General features: G+C 37.5%; 1 protein-coding gene across 4 annotated transcripts in view; it reads left to right on the plus strand.

The window, feature by feature from the left end:
• The window catches only part of VPS8 (VPS8 subunit of CORVET complex), a 288,453-nt gene that overhangs the window by 37,112 nt on the left and 231,174 nt on the right, over positions 1–20,167 (plus strand). For all 4 annotated transcript variants that reach the window (XM_061166734.1, XM_061166737.1, XM_061166735.1 and 1 more), the window contains 5 exons: positions 4,384–4,537; positions 4,636–4,695; positions 5,958–6,065; positions 11,312–11,392; positions 13,496–13,666. In XM_061166734.1, coding sequence (XP_061022717.1) covers positions 4,384–4,537; positions 4,636–4,695; positions 5,958–6,065; positions 11,312–11,392; positions 13,496–13,666 — 574 coding nt within the window. The remainder of the gene's footprint in view (positions 1–4,383; positions 4,538–4,635; positions 4,696–5,957; positions 6,066–11,311; positions 11,393–13,495; positions 13,667–20,167) is intronic.

The raw sequence follows: 20,167 nt of genomic DNA on the forward strand, positions 1-20,167 counted from the left end.
CACTTATCTGGGGAGGCTTATAGAGCATATGGAGCACCACTCCTGGTCCCCCAAAATTCTGTCTCAGTACATCTGAGTTGGGATTCTAGACTCCTTCTCCCCAAAGTGTTCCTAAACTCTGTCAATCTTAGGAACTATTATCCTGGACTATATCAGTAATTTCAGTTTAGACCCCAGGCCCAGTTGGTTGTAACCATAATGACCAGGTGTACAAAGTTCCTTTTGCCTTGGAATTGCCCTGTTTACTCTTTAAATAAAGGGAAAGACTGTTTAGATATGTGTAAGAACATTTATAAATCTGAGTTAAAAAAGACAAAAAAATTCAATGTGTATTTTGTTTCCAAAGTTCTTCAAAGTAAGGACTCTGTTTCTTACATTTCACATGCCTCCTGACAAGATCAAATCCAAAGTAATTGTTTGAAAAATACCAGTTCAGTTCAGTCGCTCGTGTCCGACTCTTTGCGACCCCATGGCCCGCAGCACGCCAGGCCTCTCTGTACATGTCCATTGAATCGGTGATGCCATCCAACCATCTCATCCTCTGTCGTCTCCTTATCTTGCCACCTTCAATCTTTCCCAGCATCAGGGTCTTTTCAAATGAGTCACTTCTTCGCATCAGGTGGCCAAAGTATTGGAGTTTCAGCTTCAGCATCAGTCCTTCCAATGAACACCCAGGACTGATCTCCTTTAGGATGGACTGGTTGAATTTCCTTGCAGCCCAAGGGACTTTTGAAAGTCTTCTCCAACACCACAGTTCAAAAGTATCAATTCTTTGGTGCTCAGCTTTCTTTATAGTCCAACTCTCACATCCATACATGACTATTGGAAAAACCATAGCCTTGACTAGATGGACCTTTGTTGGCAAAGTAATGTCTCTACTTTGTAATATGCTGTCTATCTAAGTTGGTCATAACTTTCCTTCCAAGGAGTAAGCATCTTTTAATTTCATGGTTGCAGTCACCATCTGCAGTGATTTTGGAGCCCCCCAAAATAAAGTCAGCCACTGTTTCCACTGTTTCCCCATCTATTTGCCATGAAGTGATGGGACTGGATGCCATGATCTTAGTTTTCTGAATGTTGAGCTTTAAGCCAACTTTTTCATTCTGCTCTCTCACTTTCATCAAGAGGCTCTTTAGTTCCTCTTCACTTTCTGCCATAAGGGTGGTGTCATCTGCATATCTGAGGTTATTGATATTTCTCCCAGCAATCTTGATTCCAGCTTGTGCTTCATCCAGCCCAGCATTACTCATGATGTACTCTGAATATAAGTTAAAGAAGTAGGGTGACAATATACAGCCTTAACGTACTCCTTTTCCTATTTGGAACCAGTCTGTTGTTCCATGTCTGGTTCTAACTGTTGCTTCCTCACCCGCATACACGTTTCTCAAGAGGCAGGTCAGGTGGTTTGGTATTCCCATCTCTTGAAGAATTTTCCACGGTTTGTTGTGATCCACACAGTCAAAAGCTTTGGCATAGTCAGTAAAGCAGAAATAGACGTGTTTCTGAAACTCTCTGGCTTTTTCGATGATCCGGTGGGTGTTGGCAATTTGATCTCTGGTTCCTCTGCCTTTTCTAAAACCAGCTTGAACATCTGGAAGTTCACGGTTCATGTATTGTTGAAGCCTGGCTTGGAAAATTTTGAGCCTTACTTTACTAGCGTGTGAGATGAGTGCAGTTGTGCGGTAGTTTGAGCATTCTTTGGCATTCCCTTTCTTACGGATTGGAATGAAACTGACTTTTTTCCAGTCCCGTGGCCACTGCTGAGTTTTCCACGTTTGCTGGCATATTGAGTGCAGCTCTTTCACAGCATCATCTTTCAGGATTTGAAATAGCTCAACTGGAATTCCATCACCCCCGCTAGCTTTGTTCATAGTGATGCTTCCTAAAGCCCACTTCACTTCACATTCCAGGATGTCTGACTCTAGGTGAGTGATCACACCATTGTGATCATCTAGGTCATGAAGATATTTTTTGTATAGTTCTTCTGTGTATTCTTGCCACCTCTTCTTAATATCTTCTGCTTCTGTTAGAAGCATACCATTTTTGTCCTTTGTTAAGCCCATCTTTGCATGAAATATTCCCTTGGTATCTCTAATTTTCTTGAAGAGATCTCTAGTCTTTCCCACTCTATTGTTTTCCTCTATTTCTTTGCACTGATCACTGAGGGAGGCTTTCTTATCTCTCCTTGCTATTCGTTGGAACTCTGCATTCAGATGGGTATATCTTTCCTTTTCTCCTTTGTTTTTTGCTTCTCTTCTTTTCACAGCTATTTGTAAGGCTCCTCAGAGAGCCATTTTGCTTTTTGCATTTCTTTTTCTTGGGGATGGTCTTGATCCCTGTCTCGTGTACAATGTCACGAACCTCCATCCATAGTTCATCAGGCACTCTATCAGATCTAGTCCCTGAAATCTATTTCTCACTTCCACTGTACAATCGTAAGGGATCTGATTTAGGCCATACCTGAATGGTCTAGTGGTTTTCCTTAACTTCTTCAATTTAAATCTGAATTTGGCAGTAAGAAGTTCATGATCTGAGCTACAGTCAGCTCCCGGTCTTGTTTTTGCTGACTGTATAGAGCTTCTCCATCTTTGGCTATAAAGAATATAATCAATCTGATTTCGGGGTTGACCATCTGGTGATGTCCATGTGTAGAGTCTTCTCTTGTGTTGTTGGAAGAGGGTGTTTGCTATGATCAGTGCATTCTTTTGGCAAAGCTCCATGAGCCTTTGCCCTGCTTCATTTTATACTCCAAGGCCAAATTTTCCTGTTAGTCCAGGTGTTTCTTGACTTCCTACTTTTGCATTCCAGTCCTCTATAATGAAAAGGCTATCTTTTTTGGGAGTTAGTTCTAAAAGGCCTTGTAGGTCTTCACAGCACCGTTCAACTTCAGCTGCTTCAGCATTACTGGTCAGGGCATAGACTTGGATTACCGTGATATTGAATGGTTTGCCTTGGAAGTGAACAGAGATCATTCTATTGTTTTTGAGATTGCATCCAAGTACTGCTTTTTGGACTGTTTTGTTGACTATGATGGCTACTCCCATTTCTTCTAAGGGATTCTTGCCCACAGTAGTAAATATGGTCATCTGAGTTATATTCACCCATTCCAGTCCATTTTAGTTCGCTGATTCCTATAATGTTGACATTCACTCTTGCCATCTCCTGTTTGACCACTGCCAATTTGCCTTGATTCATGGACCTAACATTCCAGGCTCCTATGCAATATTCTTTATGGCATTGGACCTTGCTTCCATCACCAGTCACATTCACAACTGGGTGGCATTTTTGCTTTGGCTCTGTCTCTTCATTCTTTCTGGAGTTATTTCTCCACTGATCTCCAGTAGCATGTTGGGCACCTACTGACTTGGGGAGTTCATCTTTCAGTGGCCTCTCTTTTTGCCTTTTCATACTGTTCATGGGGTTCTCAAGGCAGGAATACTGAAGTGGTTTGCCATTCCCTTCTCCAGCGGACCACATTTTGTTAGAACTGTCCACCATGACCCGTCTGTCTTGGGTGGGTGGCCCTACACGGCATGCCTCAGTTTCATTGAGTTTGACAAGACTGTGGTCCTTGTGATTAGATTGGTTAGTTTCTGTGATTGTGATTTCTGTCTGTCTGGCCTCTGATACCCTCTCTCAGCGCCTACCGCAGTACTGTTGATTTATTCAGCTGATGTTTATTGGCTATCCCCTATGTGTAGGCATTGTTCTAGATACCAGAGTTATGGCTGTGAACCAGTCAAGGTTGCTACTCTTGTAGAACTTACATTCTAGTTGGGGTGGGGGTAGGGAGACAGACAATAAACCAACACATAAACGACTTTAGGTATGAGTGCTGTGAAGAAAATAAGACAGGTCAGTGTGCTGGAGTGCATTTGAGAATAATTCAGGAAGGCTTCTCTCTGAAGGTGACATTTAAACAAAAACCTGAACGATAATCTGGTCAACAAATGGAAAGACCTGGAAGAAGTGTTCCAGGCAGAGGGATGTTCGAGCACAAAAACTTTGAGGTGGGCACACCGTGACCTGCCAGAGCGGTGGACAGAAGGCCAGTGTGGCTGTAGCATGTGTTTATCAGGAGCAGTAGCAGTGGGAGAGGAGTGAAGGCAGGAGAGAGATCACATAAAATCATATAGGACCTTTTAAACCTGGTAAGAGGCGATTTTATTTTGTCTACAGTGGTAAGCCATTGGAGAGGGAGAAGCCATAGGAGAAGGTGGTAAATCTGACCCTACGTTGAAAAGGACGTGCTGATGTCATATGGAGTTTGGATTGTTGGGGGCAGGAGTAGGGGTCAGGAGGCTTTTGTAGTCATCTCTTGTAGAGATGTAGTGCCTTGGATCATTGCTAAGTTGATTCTGCATTTTTGTGTTACCTTTTCAGGAGAGTGATGGGAGTGAGAACTTGTGAATCTCGATGCCTGTTCAGCGGTTCTAAGGGTGAAGTTTGTTGTATTGAACCTCTCCACTCTAAGCCCGAGTTGAAAGATCATCCCATCACACAGTTTTCCTTATTGGCTATGGCATCCTTAACAAAGGTATTTAGAAGATGAAGCTCATAACTTAAGACACTTTGAATACCAAAAATCTGAAAATTGCAGGGTAAATAGTTAAAATATATTTTTTTCCCGTAAAGATACTGGTCATTGGATTGAAGCCATCCTTGAAAGTGTGGATGACTTTTCCTTATGGACGGGTGAGTAAGCCTCTACATCTTATGGGCAAAAAGACCATGTCGGGAGGTTGGGGAAGATGACTCACGAGTGGCGAATTCTGTGAGGCTGTCAGAAAGCTAGGTAGAATGGAAATCAGCTCTCTGTCTGCTTACCTTGATGTGACCAAAACAGTGTCAGCTGGCAACCAGAGCAGTGTCCTGGGGATCACAAGATCTATACTTTCCTACCTTTATTCTCTTAAGTTTTCTCCCATGAACAGCTGCTGCTTTGATATTGAACTACTGAGAGAAAGCACCCCACCGTAACATAGTGTGAATTGTTCTGAAGTATTCTTTCCTGGGTTTCTTCTGCTTGTGATATTTCATTTTGGGGGATGCTTCTTGCAATGTATTATGCACACCTCAGTATCTCTTTTCCTTCCTGCTTGGATGCTTTCAAAGTGATGTTTTCTTCCAGTGAATATATAAGGAGAGGCATGGATGGGATGTGATGGAGAATGACGGTATAGAACCAAGACTAGTTCAGAAAGTAGGCCCTGTAATGAGGGAGCTCACTCTTCAGTTTTCTTATTGGTACTCTATCTCTGGGCCCCAGGCCTGCCCTTTCAGATGGTAGAGCCTGCTCAGATCACCATTAACTGTTCTTAGGTGACCTTCATTGACTAATTGAGATTTATCATGGTATGTGTTTGCATCTTTGTTTTTGTTGATTTTTTTCCCCCAATATTTTATTATGAACATTTTCAAATAAATAGAGAAGCTGAAAGGATTTTACATTAAACATCTATATACCTATCATTGTAAAACTCTGACCATTAGTATTTTATTGTATACTTCATTATATACTTGTTTATTGTCATTCATTCATCAAATTACTTTTTTAAAATGTGCTTCCAAGTAAATTGCAGAAAGTAGTACTCTTTTTGTCCCCCCTAAATATTCAACATCCATATGATTAAGTACAGTTCAGTATTCAAAGATTTTCCTTTGGTAGAAAAATTTACATACAACAAAACACACAGAGCTTGAGTGTACACTTGCTAAACTTTGCCAAATATAGATACTTAAGTAACCCAAACTTCTGTCAGGATGCGGAACATTATTGTCCACAAAGAAGGTTCCCTCTTGACGCTTCCCAATCAATCCGTACTCCACTGGAATTTTAATGAGAAATTAGGAGAAGTTTTTATCAAGGAACACCAGTCCATTGCTGTTTTAAACCAGAGTTTTCATTCTTCTTGTGTTAACAATAATTTTTTGTTTTTTTTTTCCTTCTTACCCAGATGGATCCTTCTAGTGTTCCGTTGCTGGCCTGGCACTTCGTGGCAGTGCATAATTATGTGAATCCCATGCTTGCCTTCTGCAGAGGAGATGTTGTTCATTTTCTCCTGGTAAGTCCTAATATGATGCTACATCTGTGCTGAAGTCCTTTGTCATAGGTTATCATTCTGATTCACCAGTAATTTAATATTGTGTCAAAGAAATATACTATCATAATTCTTTGGAGAGAGAGTGACCTATTTAATTTTTGAGGCTTTAGTGGTTAACATGGAAAACCCTCAGCTCCATGCCTCCTCATGGTGTATTTCTTATTTCCATCTCCTTTGACTAACAAATAATTAATGGTTTATGTGTATGTGTAAATATTTGAATGTACATAGGTCTGTATTAATGGCTTACCTACCTACATGTAGTGTGTTTAATAAAGCAAGTATCATTGAGCACCTACTATGTCCTTTACATTGTAATGGACACAAGGCAATTGGAGGACGTATAAAACTTAATTTCTTCTTAAAAATAGGATAAAATATGGTTTGAAAGGCAAAACCAGTATGTTCATTGCTACTAGTGAGGACAGTTTAAGGACTCTACTATGTGATGAGAATTTAAAACTTGATATAAGTTGGGAGCATGAAGAGATTTGTGTGGATTACAGAGGCTGTGGAAGACTTTATGAAGGGCACAGGGCAAATACTCCAGGAGGGCTGGATGTACATGTTGGGGGAAATAAGATGAACTGAAATACAGAGATGAGAACGTGCCTGTGGAATCCCTTCCTGACTTTCCCAGCTCAGTGAAGCGAGGGCCTCGCTGTCCACCTAGTTTCTCCAGCTTGAGACCCAGGAGTTGCCTTTCAGTTGCATTTTTCTCTCTATTCCTGCTCCATCGCACATCCTGCTGACTCTAATTTACTTCCTTTTTTTGTCTCCCCTATTGCTGCTTCCGTAGCCTAAATCACAGGCATTTCTAACCCAGGCTCTGAAGTAGCTTCCTAACTCGTCTTTTGCCTCAGTGTCTTTTTACTTCTTTTTTTAATTGACTTATAGTTGATTGACAGCATTGAGTTAGTTTCTGCCGTACAGCAGTGATTCAGTTTATATATGTATATTCTTTTCCAGCTTTTCCATTGTAGATATTATGAGATATTGAATATAATTTCCTGTGCTTTACAGTAGGACCTTGCTGTTTATGTTTTATCTATAATAGTTTGTGTCTTCTTATCCCAAACTCCTAATTTATCCCACTCCCTCTTTCCCTGTGGTAACCATGTTTGTTTTCTATGTCGGTGAGCCTGTTTCTGTTTTGTAAATAAGTTCATTTGTATCATTTTTTTAGATTCCACATATAAGCGATATCATGTATTTGTCTTTCTCTGTCTGATTTACTTAGTATGACAGTCTCTAGGCCCATCCATGGTCCTGCAAAAGCATTGTTTCATTCTTTCTTGTGGCTGAGTAAATGTACCACATCTTCTTTATCCGTTCATCGTTGATGGACATTTAGGATGCTTCCATGTCTTTGGCCTTGGTGTCTTTACATACGCCAACATCTCTGCCAGGAAAGCTCTGTGCTCTCTTCTGCATTATCCTAGCTCATGATTAGCATTGCCTTCCCTGACCTACTGACCTCAGTTAGCATTTCCCACTACAAACATCCATAATACCTTATTTTATAACATTCAGCACTTCTAAAATTCCTTATTTAATATTTTTCTTCTTCACTAGACTGAAAGCTCCATAAGTCTAAAACCAACCCTACCGCTATATTCCAACTACTTGGACAGTACTTAAATATCTAGAAGGTCAGTAATAAATGTTAGTAGAATTAATAACAGGGAGAAACTTATTGTTGAAAATAAAGTTGAATATATGGCATGGATCTAGATTAGAGGTTGGCAGACTATGGCCTGTGGACCTGGCTGACTACTTGATTTTGTGAAGTTTTATTTCATGCCCATTTGGTTATGTCTTATTTATGGCTGCTTTTGCACAACAGTGGCAGAGTTGAGTAGTTATGACAGAGATTGTATGCTCTGCAGATCCGAAAATATTTAATGTATGGCCTTTTACAGAAAAAGTTTGCTAACCTCTGATCTAGATTGTATAATAATTGCCCTAGATTGGTAAGGGGGAACCATCACAGGTTTTTAGGTAATTAAAGTGATATGATCAAAGTGACATTTTAGGAATAGCACTGTAGAAATAGAAAAAAGAACCGATTATAGGAGGTTGGAGGGAAATAAAGGGTTTTGCTCTTGTAATAAAGCAAGTGAGGTCTTTAGACAAGGATGGTTGCAGTGAGAGTTAGGGATGGCATTTTGAAGGAAAGACAAGGCTTTTCATGGGGACTGAAAGACATAAAACATTGCATTTCTGGCTTTGTATTTTAGAAGCATGACATATTCAAAGAGTAGAGTTAGGGAAGGATAGTGTTGGGTTGGAAGTGAAGGTAAGACTTGAGTAATGTTCTCTGGGCTGATTGGCAATCCAGGTCTGGGGTACAAATGCGAATTCCAGGATTGAGAAGGTAGTTGAAGCTCTGTAAATCAAAAGCGAGAGCATCCATAACGTTGGTGGACACTCGTGTAAGGAAAAGGAAAACAAAGGCAATAGGAAAGGGGGATCCTATAAAGGCATGTGGAGGTAGGTGGGGAAATAGAACAGTTATAGCATCACAAAAGACGGAGGAGGAGAGGCTTCAGGACATTATCAATTCCAGTGTAATATCAATACCAAAGAGAGATCAAGGAAGAAGACTGAAGGCAAGGCCACAAGATATGTAAGAAGTAGCTTTTTAGAAACATTTCAGAGGACTAATCATCAGCGGAATTGAAGTGGAAGCTGAATTTATAGAGCGTTGTTAAAGAAATGGATTTCTAGAAGAACAGACTCACACTACTGAGTACAGTGTTCGGTTGCAAGAGGAGAAAAGTTCTTAATTTTCTGTAAGAAGTAAATCAGGGGAAAATTTTTGTTTTTTGAAGATGGATAAGTCAGAAACCTGTCTGATAACAAGAGGATAAAGGACCTTTCAAAGAAGTGATTAAATATATTAGCAGAGGAGGGGTAATATTAAGCAGTGGAGGAGGGAGTAGGATTCAGAGTTTATACAGGTGGAGTGATTTTCTTTAGTAAGGACTTCAGCCAATCTTAAAATAGTTAATGCTGGCCTTGATATTTTTGTTTATGAAACACTTTCAACATATGCAAGATACAAAACAATTTGATGCTTTCTTATTTTCATTTTACAAATGAAACTGGAAGAATAAATGATTTACCTTTGGTGACTCAGCTGTAATAGTGGAACTTGCTCTTAAACACGTGGTTGTAGATCTAGCTCCTTTTACCAGAGCCTTCTCTCTTACTGGGGAAGTGACTTAGGAAGTAAAGATGGGAAGACATGAAGGGCTCACATTAAATGGTCTCAGTTGTTTGTTATCTGGTGAGGTCAACATGACAAGTGATGGGACTCGAAGGCAAAGAGGAATTGGGACATAAAGGGAAAGAAGGACCTCTAGGACACTGCTATGGGAAGTATGCAAGAAAGCCCAAGTTGAATTGAATGTCATGAGTTTCAGGCAGGTCACTGTATTGTGTCTGTCGTCTTCAGTGCTCTGTTGCCTTGGAGCAGAAATAGAACAAATGGTAAGGACAGCTGAAGATTATAGAGTGTATACATATGCATATATAAGTACAATATTAACACTTGAAGTCCTGGGAAATTTCGGGCTGTTTGAGCTATGCTAGTATCATATTTCAGAAAAGCCTAGTTTTGGTCACTGCAGCACCTTTTTTTTTTCCTTTTAATGTACTTTTGTTTTACATTTTTTACACCATGCCACTAATCCTATTTTATGCTTTAACTTTGGCTAAATACAGTTATTGATGTGATGAAGTTAGTTTGTTCTGAGTATGACAGAGTGAATGTTACATTTGCCAGTACAGGCATACCCTGGGGATATTGTTGTTTCCGTTTCAGACCACTGCAATAAAGCAAATACTGCAATGCAGTGAGTCACGTAAGTTGATTGGTTTCCCAGGGCATAGATAGAAAAGTTATGTTTGCACTACATTGTAGTCTAGTCTTTTAAGTGTGTAATAACATTATCTCTAAAGAAAAGCAGTGTATATACCTTAATTAAAAAATACTTTATTGCTTAAAAAAAGCCAAAACAATTATAATAGTAACATCAAAGGTCACTAATCATGGATTACCATAAAAAATAATACTGAAAAAGTTTGAACTACTGCAAAAATGACCAAAACATGACACAGAGATAGGAAGCAAGCGAGCAAATGTTGGAAAAGTGGTGCTAATAGATGGACGCAAGGTTGCCACAGATCTCCAGTTTATAACACACACAGTATCTGGAAGCACAATAAAGTGAAGTGCATTTAAAACATGGTTGCCTAAACTGACAGCTTGACCACTGACCAGACATACCATGGATTATACCAGATATACTACATACCCTTGTGAGTGATTTTTTTCATTTGTTTAATAGTTTCTTTAGTTATCAGTATTCGTTTTACCCATATTCTGAATGGAAATCATGTTCTAGGTGGATTGACTAGGTGAGAAACTTTTTAAAGTCTCTCAAACAGTAGCTGATATTCAGGTTTTGTGTGTGTGTGTGTTTCATTTATTTTATTAGTTTTTATTACAATATTGTAGTGGGTTTTGTTTTGTCATACATTGACATGAATCAGCCATGGATTTACATGTGTTCCCCATCGCGATCCCCACCCCCACCTCCCTTCTCTACCTGATCCCTCTGGGTCTTCCCAGTGCACCAGGCCCAAGCACTTGTCTCATGCATCCAACCTGGGCTGGTGATCTGTTTCACTCTAGATAACATACATGTTACGATGCTGTTCTCTCAAAACATCCCACCCTCGCCTTCTCCCACAGAGTCCAAAAGTCTGTTCTGTACATCTGTGTCTCTTTTTCTGTCTTGCATATAGGGTTATCATTACCATCTTTCTAAATTCCATATATATGTGTTAGTATGCTGTAATGTTCTTTATCTTTCTGGCTTACTTCACTCTGTATAATGGGCTCCAGTTTCATCCAACTCATTAGAACTGATTCAAGTGAATTCTTTTTAACAGCTGAGTAATATTCCATGGTGTATATATACCACAGCTTCCTTATCCATTCGTCTTCTGATGGACATCTAGGTTGCTTCCATGTCCTGGCTATTATAAACAGTGCTGCGATGAACATTGGGGTGCACGTGTCTCTTTCAGATTTGGTTTCCTCGGTGTGTATGCCCAGAAGTGGTATTGCTGGGTCATGTGGCAGTTCTATTTTCAGTTTTTTAAGAAATCTCAGGTTGTTTTTATTTCATCATCAGGTTAAGAGAGACGAATCTGGAGCGATACATGTTACTAAGCAAAAGCATCTTCACCTATACTATGATCTCATCAACTTTACTGTGAGTACTATTGAAATGAAATAGCCCCAATTACTTTATGTAGTTGTTTTGAGTCCATGTTCTGTTAAGGCTCCCAGGATTTCTGCCATAAACCATGACCTTTAGGATCATATAAAATGTGGACAGAAGTGAAGTCCTGCTTGTACTGGAAAAAAGTCTTGATATTGGTGTGATGCTACACATTATTTTTATTGTCCTTTAGCCTGCTGAACACTGGCAAGATCACCAAAAGTTTTCTTTAAAATCTTGAATAGCTCAAAGGGTAGATCAGAATAATTTTTTCAGGGTCATTGCTGGGCTTTCTTTGTAAACACGTTTTGGTACTTCTGAGTGTGTCCTCATTGGTTCAGGAGATACTATTTTCTTTTTTTTTTAGGAGATACTGTTTTTTTGTGGCTAAAAAATTTTGCAGAGTTCTCTCTACCATGCATCTCAGTCCTGAGCAACCTTTTGGTTTAAAAAAAAAAGATTATTTCCTTTTGTATCAGTTTTTATAATAGATGATTTATTAATTTAGTTGCATATTGCTTTTTAAATCTCACAAACTTGATTTAGAAATAACACTTTTTTCCCATATACATTTCATGAAATAATTTTGTTCAACCTCTTCCCATGTATATTAGACATCAGTGTTTTGTCATTACCAGAATCCTTTGTGGAATTGTGTAATATATTTTTCTAGAATTCATCATTGTCACTTGCATTTAAGATGTTTGAGGTATATCGTTTTTTTTTTTGTTTGAGGTATAACTCTGTAAACATCTGCATATGATTCTGTCCCTGGAAAAAATTTCCCAACCACAAGTAGTCATTCTAATAGTAGGACAGTGAGTGTTTTTCATTTGTCCTGTGACATATGCATGATGTGACCCCTAACTGCATTGCTTTGTAAGTTACCTTTAAAAGGATTGTTTACAACGTGTCAACACTTAAAATAGTGAGAGTCTAATCCCAAGAATAATTGCTAAACATGCTAACATTCTTGGTCATTCTTTCTGTTAACCAGGTGACTTTTGAAAGTGTGTAAAATCTAGCACTAAGTTTGTACAAGGCTGAGTAATGTGTCTTTTCTGAATGGTACTTTGTTTCTCAAAGTAATCAAGAGAGCACATTACAAAAGTTCTTTGTAAATGGTTTGAGTGTCAAACTCTGTTTTCTGAGAGACAATGTTTTTTTTGAAAAACCAAACCCTTCCCTTACAGCAGCCACTACAATGATAAAGTATATACACTTGTAGCATAGTTAAAATAGAAAAATTGATCCATTTTCAACTTGATTGTTGTTTGATTATGCAGATAATTTCTGAGCATGGGAAGAGATCATATAAATAAACCAAAACTAGTATCAGAGAAAGTGCAGGGGAAATACTTTGTTCTGGCTAATTTAGAATTCTATTGTGCAGATTTTAAGACTTCATTTATTTCTTGGGGAGGAATTGAGAATTTTCAAAAAAATATTTTGAAAATAAATTTTATATATAACCTAAGAAATTTAATCAAAATGACATCCTTTAGCAGATTTTAGCATTATTATTACTTTTAAAATTGTAGTAGTACTCATTAACAAATATTCAGACTATATAGAGAAATAGAGCAAAGAACTCTGCTGTAATTTGTAGGTATGTTTTGAAGGAAATATATATTTTTTAAATAGTTTCCATTTTAAAATATGTAATACTTAAATGCTAATGATCATTCTTTGACCAGCTAGGTTTATGAGGTTTCATTCACCATTTTGTTTGATTAATGTCAAAACACTAGAAATGCAAAGTTGGTCACTTTTAAGTTATTGTGTCAATGTAGTACCTTTAAAAAAATTTGGTAAAAAACAATTTATCCCATAATATCTATTAGGGCTCTTAGTTAGCCTTCTTTTATATTATGAATCACTTTTATACCATCAAAACTCAATACTGTGCTGTGCATCTGCTGTTCCTTGGGCTGGTACTGAGTAGTTCTTGCTGTGATTGTGTTGTCATCACCTGATTGATTAAATGGTTAAGGTCCTCAATGTCATTTAACTGAGTGGCCAAGCTTTCTTCTCGTCCTGGATGATGATGTGGGATGGGCCTCACTTTTGTGTTTCTGTGTGCTTGAATTATAGTGGATAAACTCACGCACAATTGTGCTCCTGGACAGTGTAGAGAAGTTGCATGTGATTGATCGGCAAACTCAGGAGGAACTGGAAACAGTAGAGATCTCAGAAGTTCAGTTGGTCTATAATAGCAGCCATTTCAAATCACTAGCCACTGGAGGAAATGTGAGCCAAGCGCTGGTAAGGGTGATCCATTATTTTAGTATTGTTTTGATAAACTTGATATTTTGTTGTTGTTTTATTTTAAGAATTCTGAGGGGTTATCTTTATGTCTTGATGTTTCTTTGAAAACCACTAACTGGGTTGAAGTGGTTGTGAATTTATATGTAAGTATTCAAGAATGTGAATTAAAACAACAATTCCTGTTATCTTCTGTTCAGAAATGTGACTAATACCAAAGAATTTTAAGTTTTATACTAAAAATAATGAAGTGAAATTTAAAGTTCATAAGAAAGAAATTGTAAAAGCAAGATATTTTAGAAAGTTTTATATGGTGACAACAAGCCTGATTTAAGGAATTAAAGACTAGAGAGACAGGTAGCTTGTAAGGCTTTGGAAGTATATGGATAATTGCTAAAGACTTGAACAGGTATGAACACTGCAGTCATTGAAAGGCAAAGAGAGCTTTGAGAGAAAAATTCTTTAGGAATGGAAGATAGATGAAATGTAGGAGTCTGCAGAGAAGGAAGACCTAAAAGTTATGATTTTAGTATTAATTTTACTATATTTTAAGCAATGACAATGGCATTTAGCAATTTTTACAGGTGTGTGTGCCAAGTCTTTGCGACCCTATGGATTGTAGCCCACCAGGCTCCTCTGTCTCTGGGCTTGTCCAGGCAAGAATACTGAAGTGGGTTGCCATGCCCTCCTCTAGGGGATCTTCCCAACCCACATCTCTTGTGTCTCCTGCATTGGCAGGGGGGTCCAGTCCGATTGCTGGGTTGGGAAGATCCACTGGAGATGGGATAGGTTACCCACTCCAGTATTCTTGGGCTTCCCCTGTGGCTCAGCTGATAAAGAATCCACCTGCAATGCAGAAGACCTGGGTTCCATCCCTGGGTTGGGAAGATCCCTTGGAGAAGGGAAAGGCTACCCACTCCAGTATTCTGGCCTAGAGAATTCCATGGACTGTATAGTCCATGGGGTCACAAAGAGTCGGACAGGACAGAGTGACTTTCACTTCACTCTTTACCACTAGTGCCACCTGGGAAGCCCATTTACATAGGTAGTTTACAGTTAAATTACTTGGAATTGTGATCTCATGTTTCCTAATCAGTAATCTTTAAGCAGGAAATTTAGACTCTTGTTGAGCTTCTCTGCATAATTTCTTGGAAAAAAAATAGTAATGAAGGTCATATTTATGATTGTCTACAACATAATATCTAACCATTGCTCAAATCTCCCTGAGATATTAGAACTTCAGAGCATAAATATATGTGAAAGAGTCTTCCAGTATTTTCAGAATTTAGAAGCTAGGAAAATCCAGAAGAAGAAATGGTAATTCAGTAGAATTCACTAGCTTAAGAATAATTATGGTCCCACACTTAGACATTCTCTTTTGTCTGGAAGTGTAAGTGTCAGTCACTTGGTCATTTCTGACTCTCTGTGACCCCATGGACTGCAGCCCTCCAGGCTCCTCTGTCTGTGGAATTGCCCAGGCAAGAATACTGGAGTGGGTAGCCATTTCCTTCTCCAGGGGATCTTCCTGACCCAGGGATCAAACCTGGGTCTCCCACATTGAAAGCAGATTTTTTTTCCACCTTAGCCACCTGGGAAGCCCCCAGATCGGCTCTCCCTGACTCTTAGCAACTGTGGCGGTGGTGGCGGTGGTGGCAGTCTGAGTGATTATTAAAAACACTGATAGACTTTGAATTTGTACTTTCAGCCATGATGGAATAGTGGGGACTGGATTTGCTCTCCTGTCTGGGAAAAAAAAATCAAGGGAAAAAACCAGAAAACAAAAACAGTAATTTTCAAGATATTAGTGAACTTGAAAATAGAACAATAGGATCTATCCAAAATGAAACTGAAAAAAATTAAAAAAAAAAAAAAGTGACCAGTGAGGTAGCGTGAAGTAGCCTAATGTTTAGTAGAAATTTCTGAAGGAGAGGAGAGAAAAAATTAGAAGAAATAATGGTCAAAAACTTTCCAAAACAATAAACAGAGAAGTTCAAGAAGCTCAGTGAACCCAAACACAAGTAAAATGAACAGATTGATTGAAATGAATTGGAAAGAGGAAATATTAGAGCATGCAGAGGAAAAAGACACATTAAATGCAGAGGATCAGCAATAAGTGTAAGAGCAGATTTCTCATCTGACATAATCTGCAGTAGTCTCCAGAGAAGATATACCAAATGGCCAAAAAGCAGATGATAGGATATTCAACATCATTAATCATTACGGAAATACAAATCAAAATCACAATGAGATACCACTTCACGCCTCCTGGGATAGCTGTAATCAAAAAGAGACAATAACAACTGTTGACTACAGTGCAGAAAAGTTGGAACATTCATATTTTGCTTGTTGGAATGGTGCAGCCATTGTAGAAAACATTTTGGCAGTTCCTCAAAATATTGAAGATTCCATGTGATAGAGCAGTTCTATTCCTAGCTAGTTACTCAAGAGGAATGAAGCCATATCTCCACAAAAACACTTGTATGCAGATGTTCATAGCAGTATTATTCATAATAGCCAAAAAGTCAAAACAGTCAAAATGTCCACCAGCTGATAAATGGATAAGCAAAATGTGGCATGTCCATGTAGCAGAATGCTATTCCTCAATTTAAAAAATGAACTATTTACACATGCTAAAACATGGATGAACCTCAGAAATATTGTGTTAAGTGAAGGAAGCCATATGGAAAAACCATGTAGTGTTTGATTCTATTTATATGAAATGTCCAGAAAGGGTAAATTTATAGAGACAGATGTAGATTAATAGAACTGGGACTAAGAGTAGGAATGAGAATTGACTGGAAGTGGGTAAAAGTTATCTTTGTGGAGTGATGGAAATATTCTGAAATTGGATTTTGGCGATGGTTGAACAACTCTACATTTACCATATCATATACTTAATGAGTGAATTTTATGGTATGTAAATTGTACCTTAATATTGTCATTTAACAAAAGAAGTTGACTGTTTAAAACAAAAGTAATGATATTTTGTGGTACATACTTAATGATATGTAGAAGTAAAGGATGACAGAAATAGTACATGGCAGAGAGTGGGGAGAAGGAAATATGTTACTGTAAAGTTCTCAACATTATACATCAAATAGTATATTATGTAAGTGTAGACTGAGATTAGTTAAAGCTGCATATTATAAACACTAGAGTAGTCACTGAAAAAGTATCCCTTTATAAGTCAATAGTAGCAAAAAAGTGGATGTTAAAAATATTAAATTCAATGAAGCATAAAAAAAGAAGAGGTAGTACAGGTGGAAAACAATAAGATAATCTAAATCCAACTATATCAATAATTTTAGGAAATGGAAGTTGTCTAAACATTTCAGTTGAAAGGCAGGGATTGTCATACTGGATTTATAAAAAGCAAGAACCAATTCTATGCTGTCTCCAAAAAGCTCTCATTAAATAGAGTCATAGATAAGTTAAAAGTAAGAGGAAGGAAAAAGACATATTGTGCAAATACTAATAATTAGAATGGCTAATTATTTTAATATCAGATTAAGTAGATTTCTGAGTATGGAATATTGCCAGAGATAAAGAGAAATTTCAAATTGATGAAAAGATTAATTTGTCAAGAAGACATAATAATCTTAAAGGCTTAAGCACCCAATAACAGACCTTCAAAATATATGAGACAATAACAAATCTAAAAGGAGAAACAGTCAAGTCTACAATTAGAGTTTGGAAAATTCAAAACTCCTTTATTAGTAATTAATAGAATAAGTAGACAGAAAACCATCAAGGATATACAGAAGACTTAAAAAGAATTATTGACCAACTTGACATAACTGATATTTATAGAGAATTCCACCCAGCAAAAGCAAATTACAAACTTTCTCAAGTGCAGATGGGGCATCCAATAAATTATATACTAGGCCATAAAGCAAACAACAGTAAATCGTTGAAAGAATCATTTGGGTAAATCTGGAGAAAACTCAAATATTTGGAAGTTAAGAACACCTTTATAAATAACCCATAAGTCAAAGAAGAAATCTCAAAGGAAGTTAGAATATATTTTGAACTAAATGAAAGTGAAAATGCAGCATATAAAAATCTGTGGTCTCAGACAGCTCATACAGCTCAGCTTCTTTACACAAACAACCCAGTTAAAAAGTGGGCAGAACATCTAAAAAGACATTTCTCCAAAGAAGACATACAGATGGCTCATAGGTACATGAAAGATGATCAGCATTGCTCGTTATTAGAGAAATGCAAATCGGAACAACACGAGGTATCACCTCACTTCAGTCAGAATGGCTAGCATCAAAGCATCTATAAATAATCAGTGCTGGAGAGAGTTAGAGAAGAAGGAACCCTCCTGTACTGTTGGTGGAAATGTACATTGGTCCAGCCACTATGGAGAACAGTATGGAGGTTCCTTAAAATAGTAAAAATAGAGTTACCATATGATCCATCAATCCCACTGCTCGACATATATCCAGAAAGAACTGTCATTCAAAAAGATACGTGCAGTCTAATATTCATAGTACTATTTACAACAGCCACGACATGTTGTGTGTACATGGAAGCAACCTAAATGTTCATCGATAGATGAATGGATAAAGAAGATGTGGTATATATATATATACACACAGACACACAGTGGAATATTACTCAGTTATAAGAATGCCAGATACAGTAATACAGATGTACCTAGAGATTATCATACTGAAGTAAACCAGAGAAAGACAAATATCATATGATATCACTCATATGTGGAATTTTAAAAAATGATACAAATAAACTTATTTACAAGAACAGAAACAGGCTCATAGACATATAAAAACAAACTTATGGTTACCAAAGGGGAGAGCGGGGAGGGATAATTAGGAATTTGGGATTAATATATGCACACTACTATATCTAAAATAGGTAACCAACAGGGGCCTACTGTATAGCACAGGGAACTATATTCAATATTTTATAATAATCTATAAGGGAAAAGAATCTGAAAAACAATGTATATATGTAAAATAACTGAATCACTTTGCTGTACACTTGAACTAACACAACATTGTAAATTAACTTCAAAAAAAATCTGGGGTCTATAAGTCAATTTGAGGGTAATTTATAGCTTTAAATGTGCTTCCTTGGTAGCTCAGCTGGTAAAGAATCCACTTGCAATGTAGGAGACCCCAGTTTGATTCCTGGGTCAGGAAGATCCCCTAAAGAAGGAATAGGCTACCCGTTCCAGTATTCTTGGGCTTCCCTGGTGGCTCAGCTGGTAAAGAATCTGCCTGCAATAGGGAGACCTGGGTTTAATACCTGGGTTGGGAAGATCGCCTGGAGAAGGGAATAATTACCCACTCCAGTATTCTGACCTGGAGAATTCCATGGACTGTATAGTCCATCGGATCACCAAGAGTTGGACACGACTGAGCGACTTTTGCTTTCACTATAGCTTTAAATACCTTAAAAAAAAATCTCAAATTTGTAACTTAAGTTTCTATCTTAAAGAAATAGAAAAGAGCAAATAAACTTGAAGTATATTAAAGGAAGAAATAACAAAAGTGAACACAAATCAGTTAAGTAGGAAATGGACAAATAGTAGAGAAATCAAAGAAAATAAAGCTTGTCTTTTTAAAAGATAAATTGATAAAACAGTGAGAGTAATTCAGAAAAAAGGTGCAGTTACTAATATCAGGAATGAGAGAGATACAATCACTGTGTAGTCTGAAAATATTAAAAAGATAATATAAATAACTTCATGCCTAAAAATTAAACAATTTTAGGTGAAGTGGAAAAATTCTTTGAAAGGTACAGATAACTAAAGCTGACCAAGAAGAAATGAAAATCTAAGGGCTTGTATGTTAGTTTGATTCCTACAAAGAAAATCCAGGCTTAGATAGCTTCACTAGTAAAGTCTATTATAATTAAGGAAAAAATATCAATTTTACATAAAAATTTTTTAAAAATAGAGAAAAAGGGAGCACATAAATCTTTTTATGATACCAGCTTACTTCTGATGACAAAACTGAAGACATTGCAATAAAGTATAATACAGATCAATGACTTCATGAGCATAGAAGCAAAAATCTGTAAAATAGTAGTAAATAGAAATCAGCGATGTATGAAAAGTGGAATCATTATCAAATGGTATTTATCCAAATCACACTTGGCTGGTTTAATATTCAAAAGTCAATGTAATTCACTATGTTAGTTTATTGTAAAAAAAAAAGGTCATAATACCATCTCAAAAGATGTAGAAAAAGCATTTCACAAAATTCAGTATCCGTTTCTGATAAAATTCTTAGCAAACTAGGAATAGAAGGGAGCTTCTTCGGCTTGATTAAAAAGAACATCTACAAAAATCCTACCACTGACATTGTACTTAAATTTAAAGTGGTACTGCCAGAAACCCAGACTGAAAAGAAAGTGCAAAACCCTGGTTCTGATCTTCTAGAGGAAATATAGAAGCAGAGGAACATGTTAAAAGATTCCACTGGGACGCCATTAGCAAAATTCAGATAGTAGGAAACTCCAATGAGTAAG

The sequence above is a fragment of the Dama dama genome, chromosome 19 (genome assembly GCF_033118175.1).
Source record: "Dama dama isolate Ldn47 chromosome 19, ASM3311817v1, whole genome shotgun sequence".
Classification (NCBI taxonomy): Eukaryota; Metazoa; Chordata; class Mammalia; order Artiodactyla; family Cervidae; genus Dama; species Dama dama.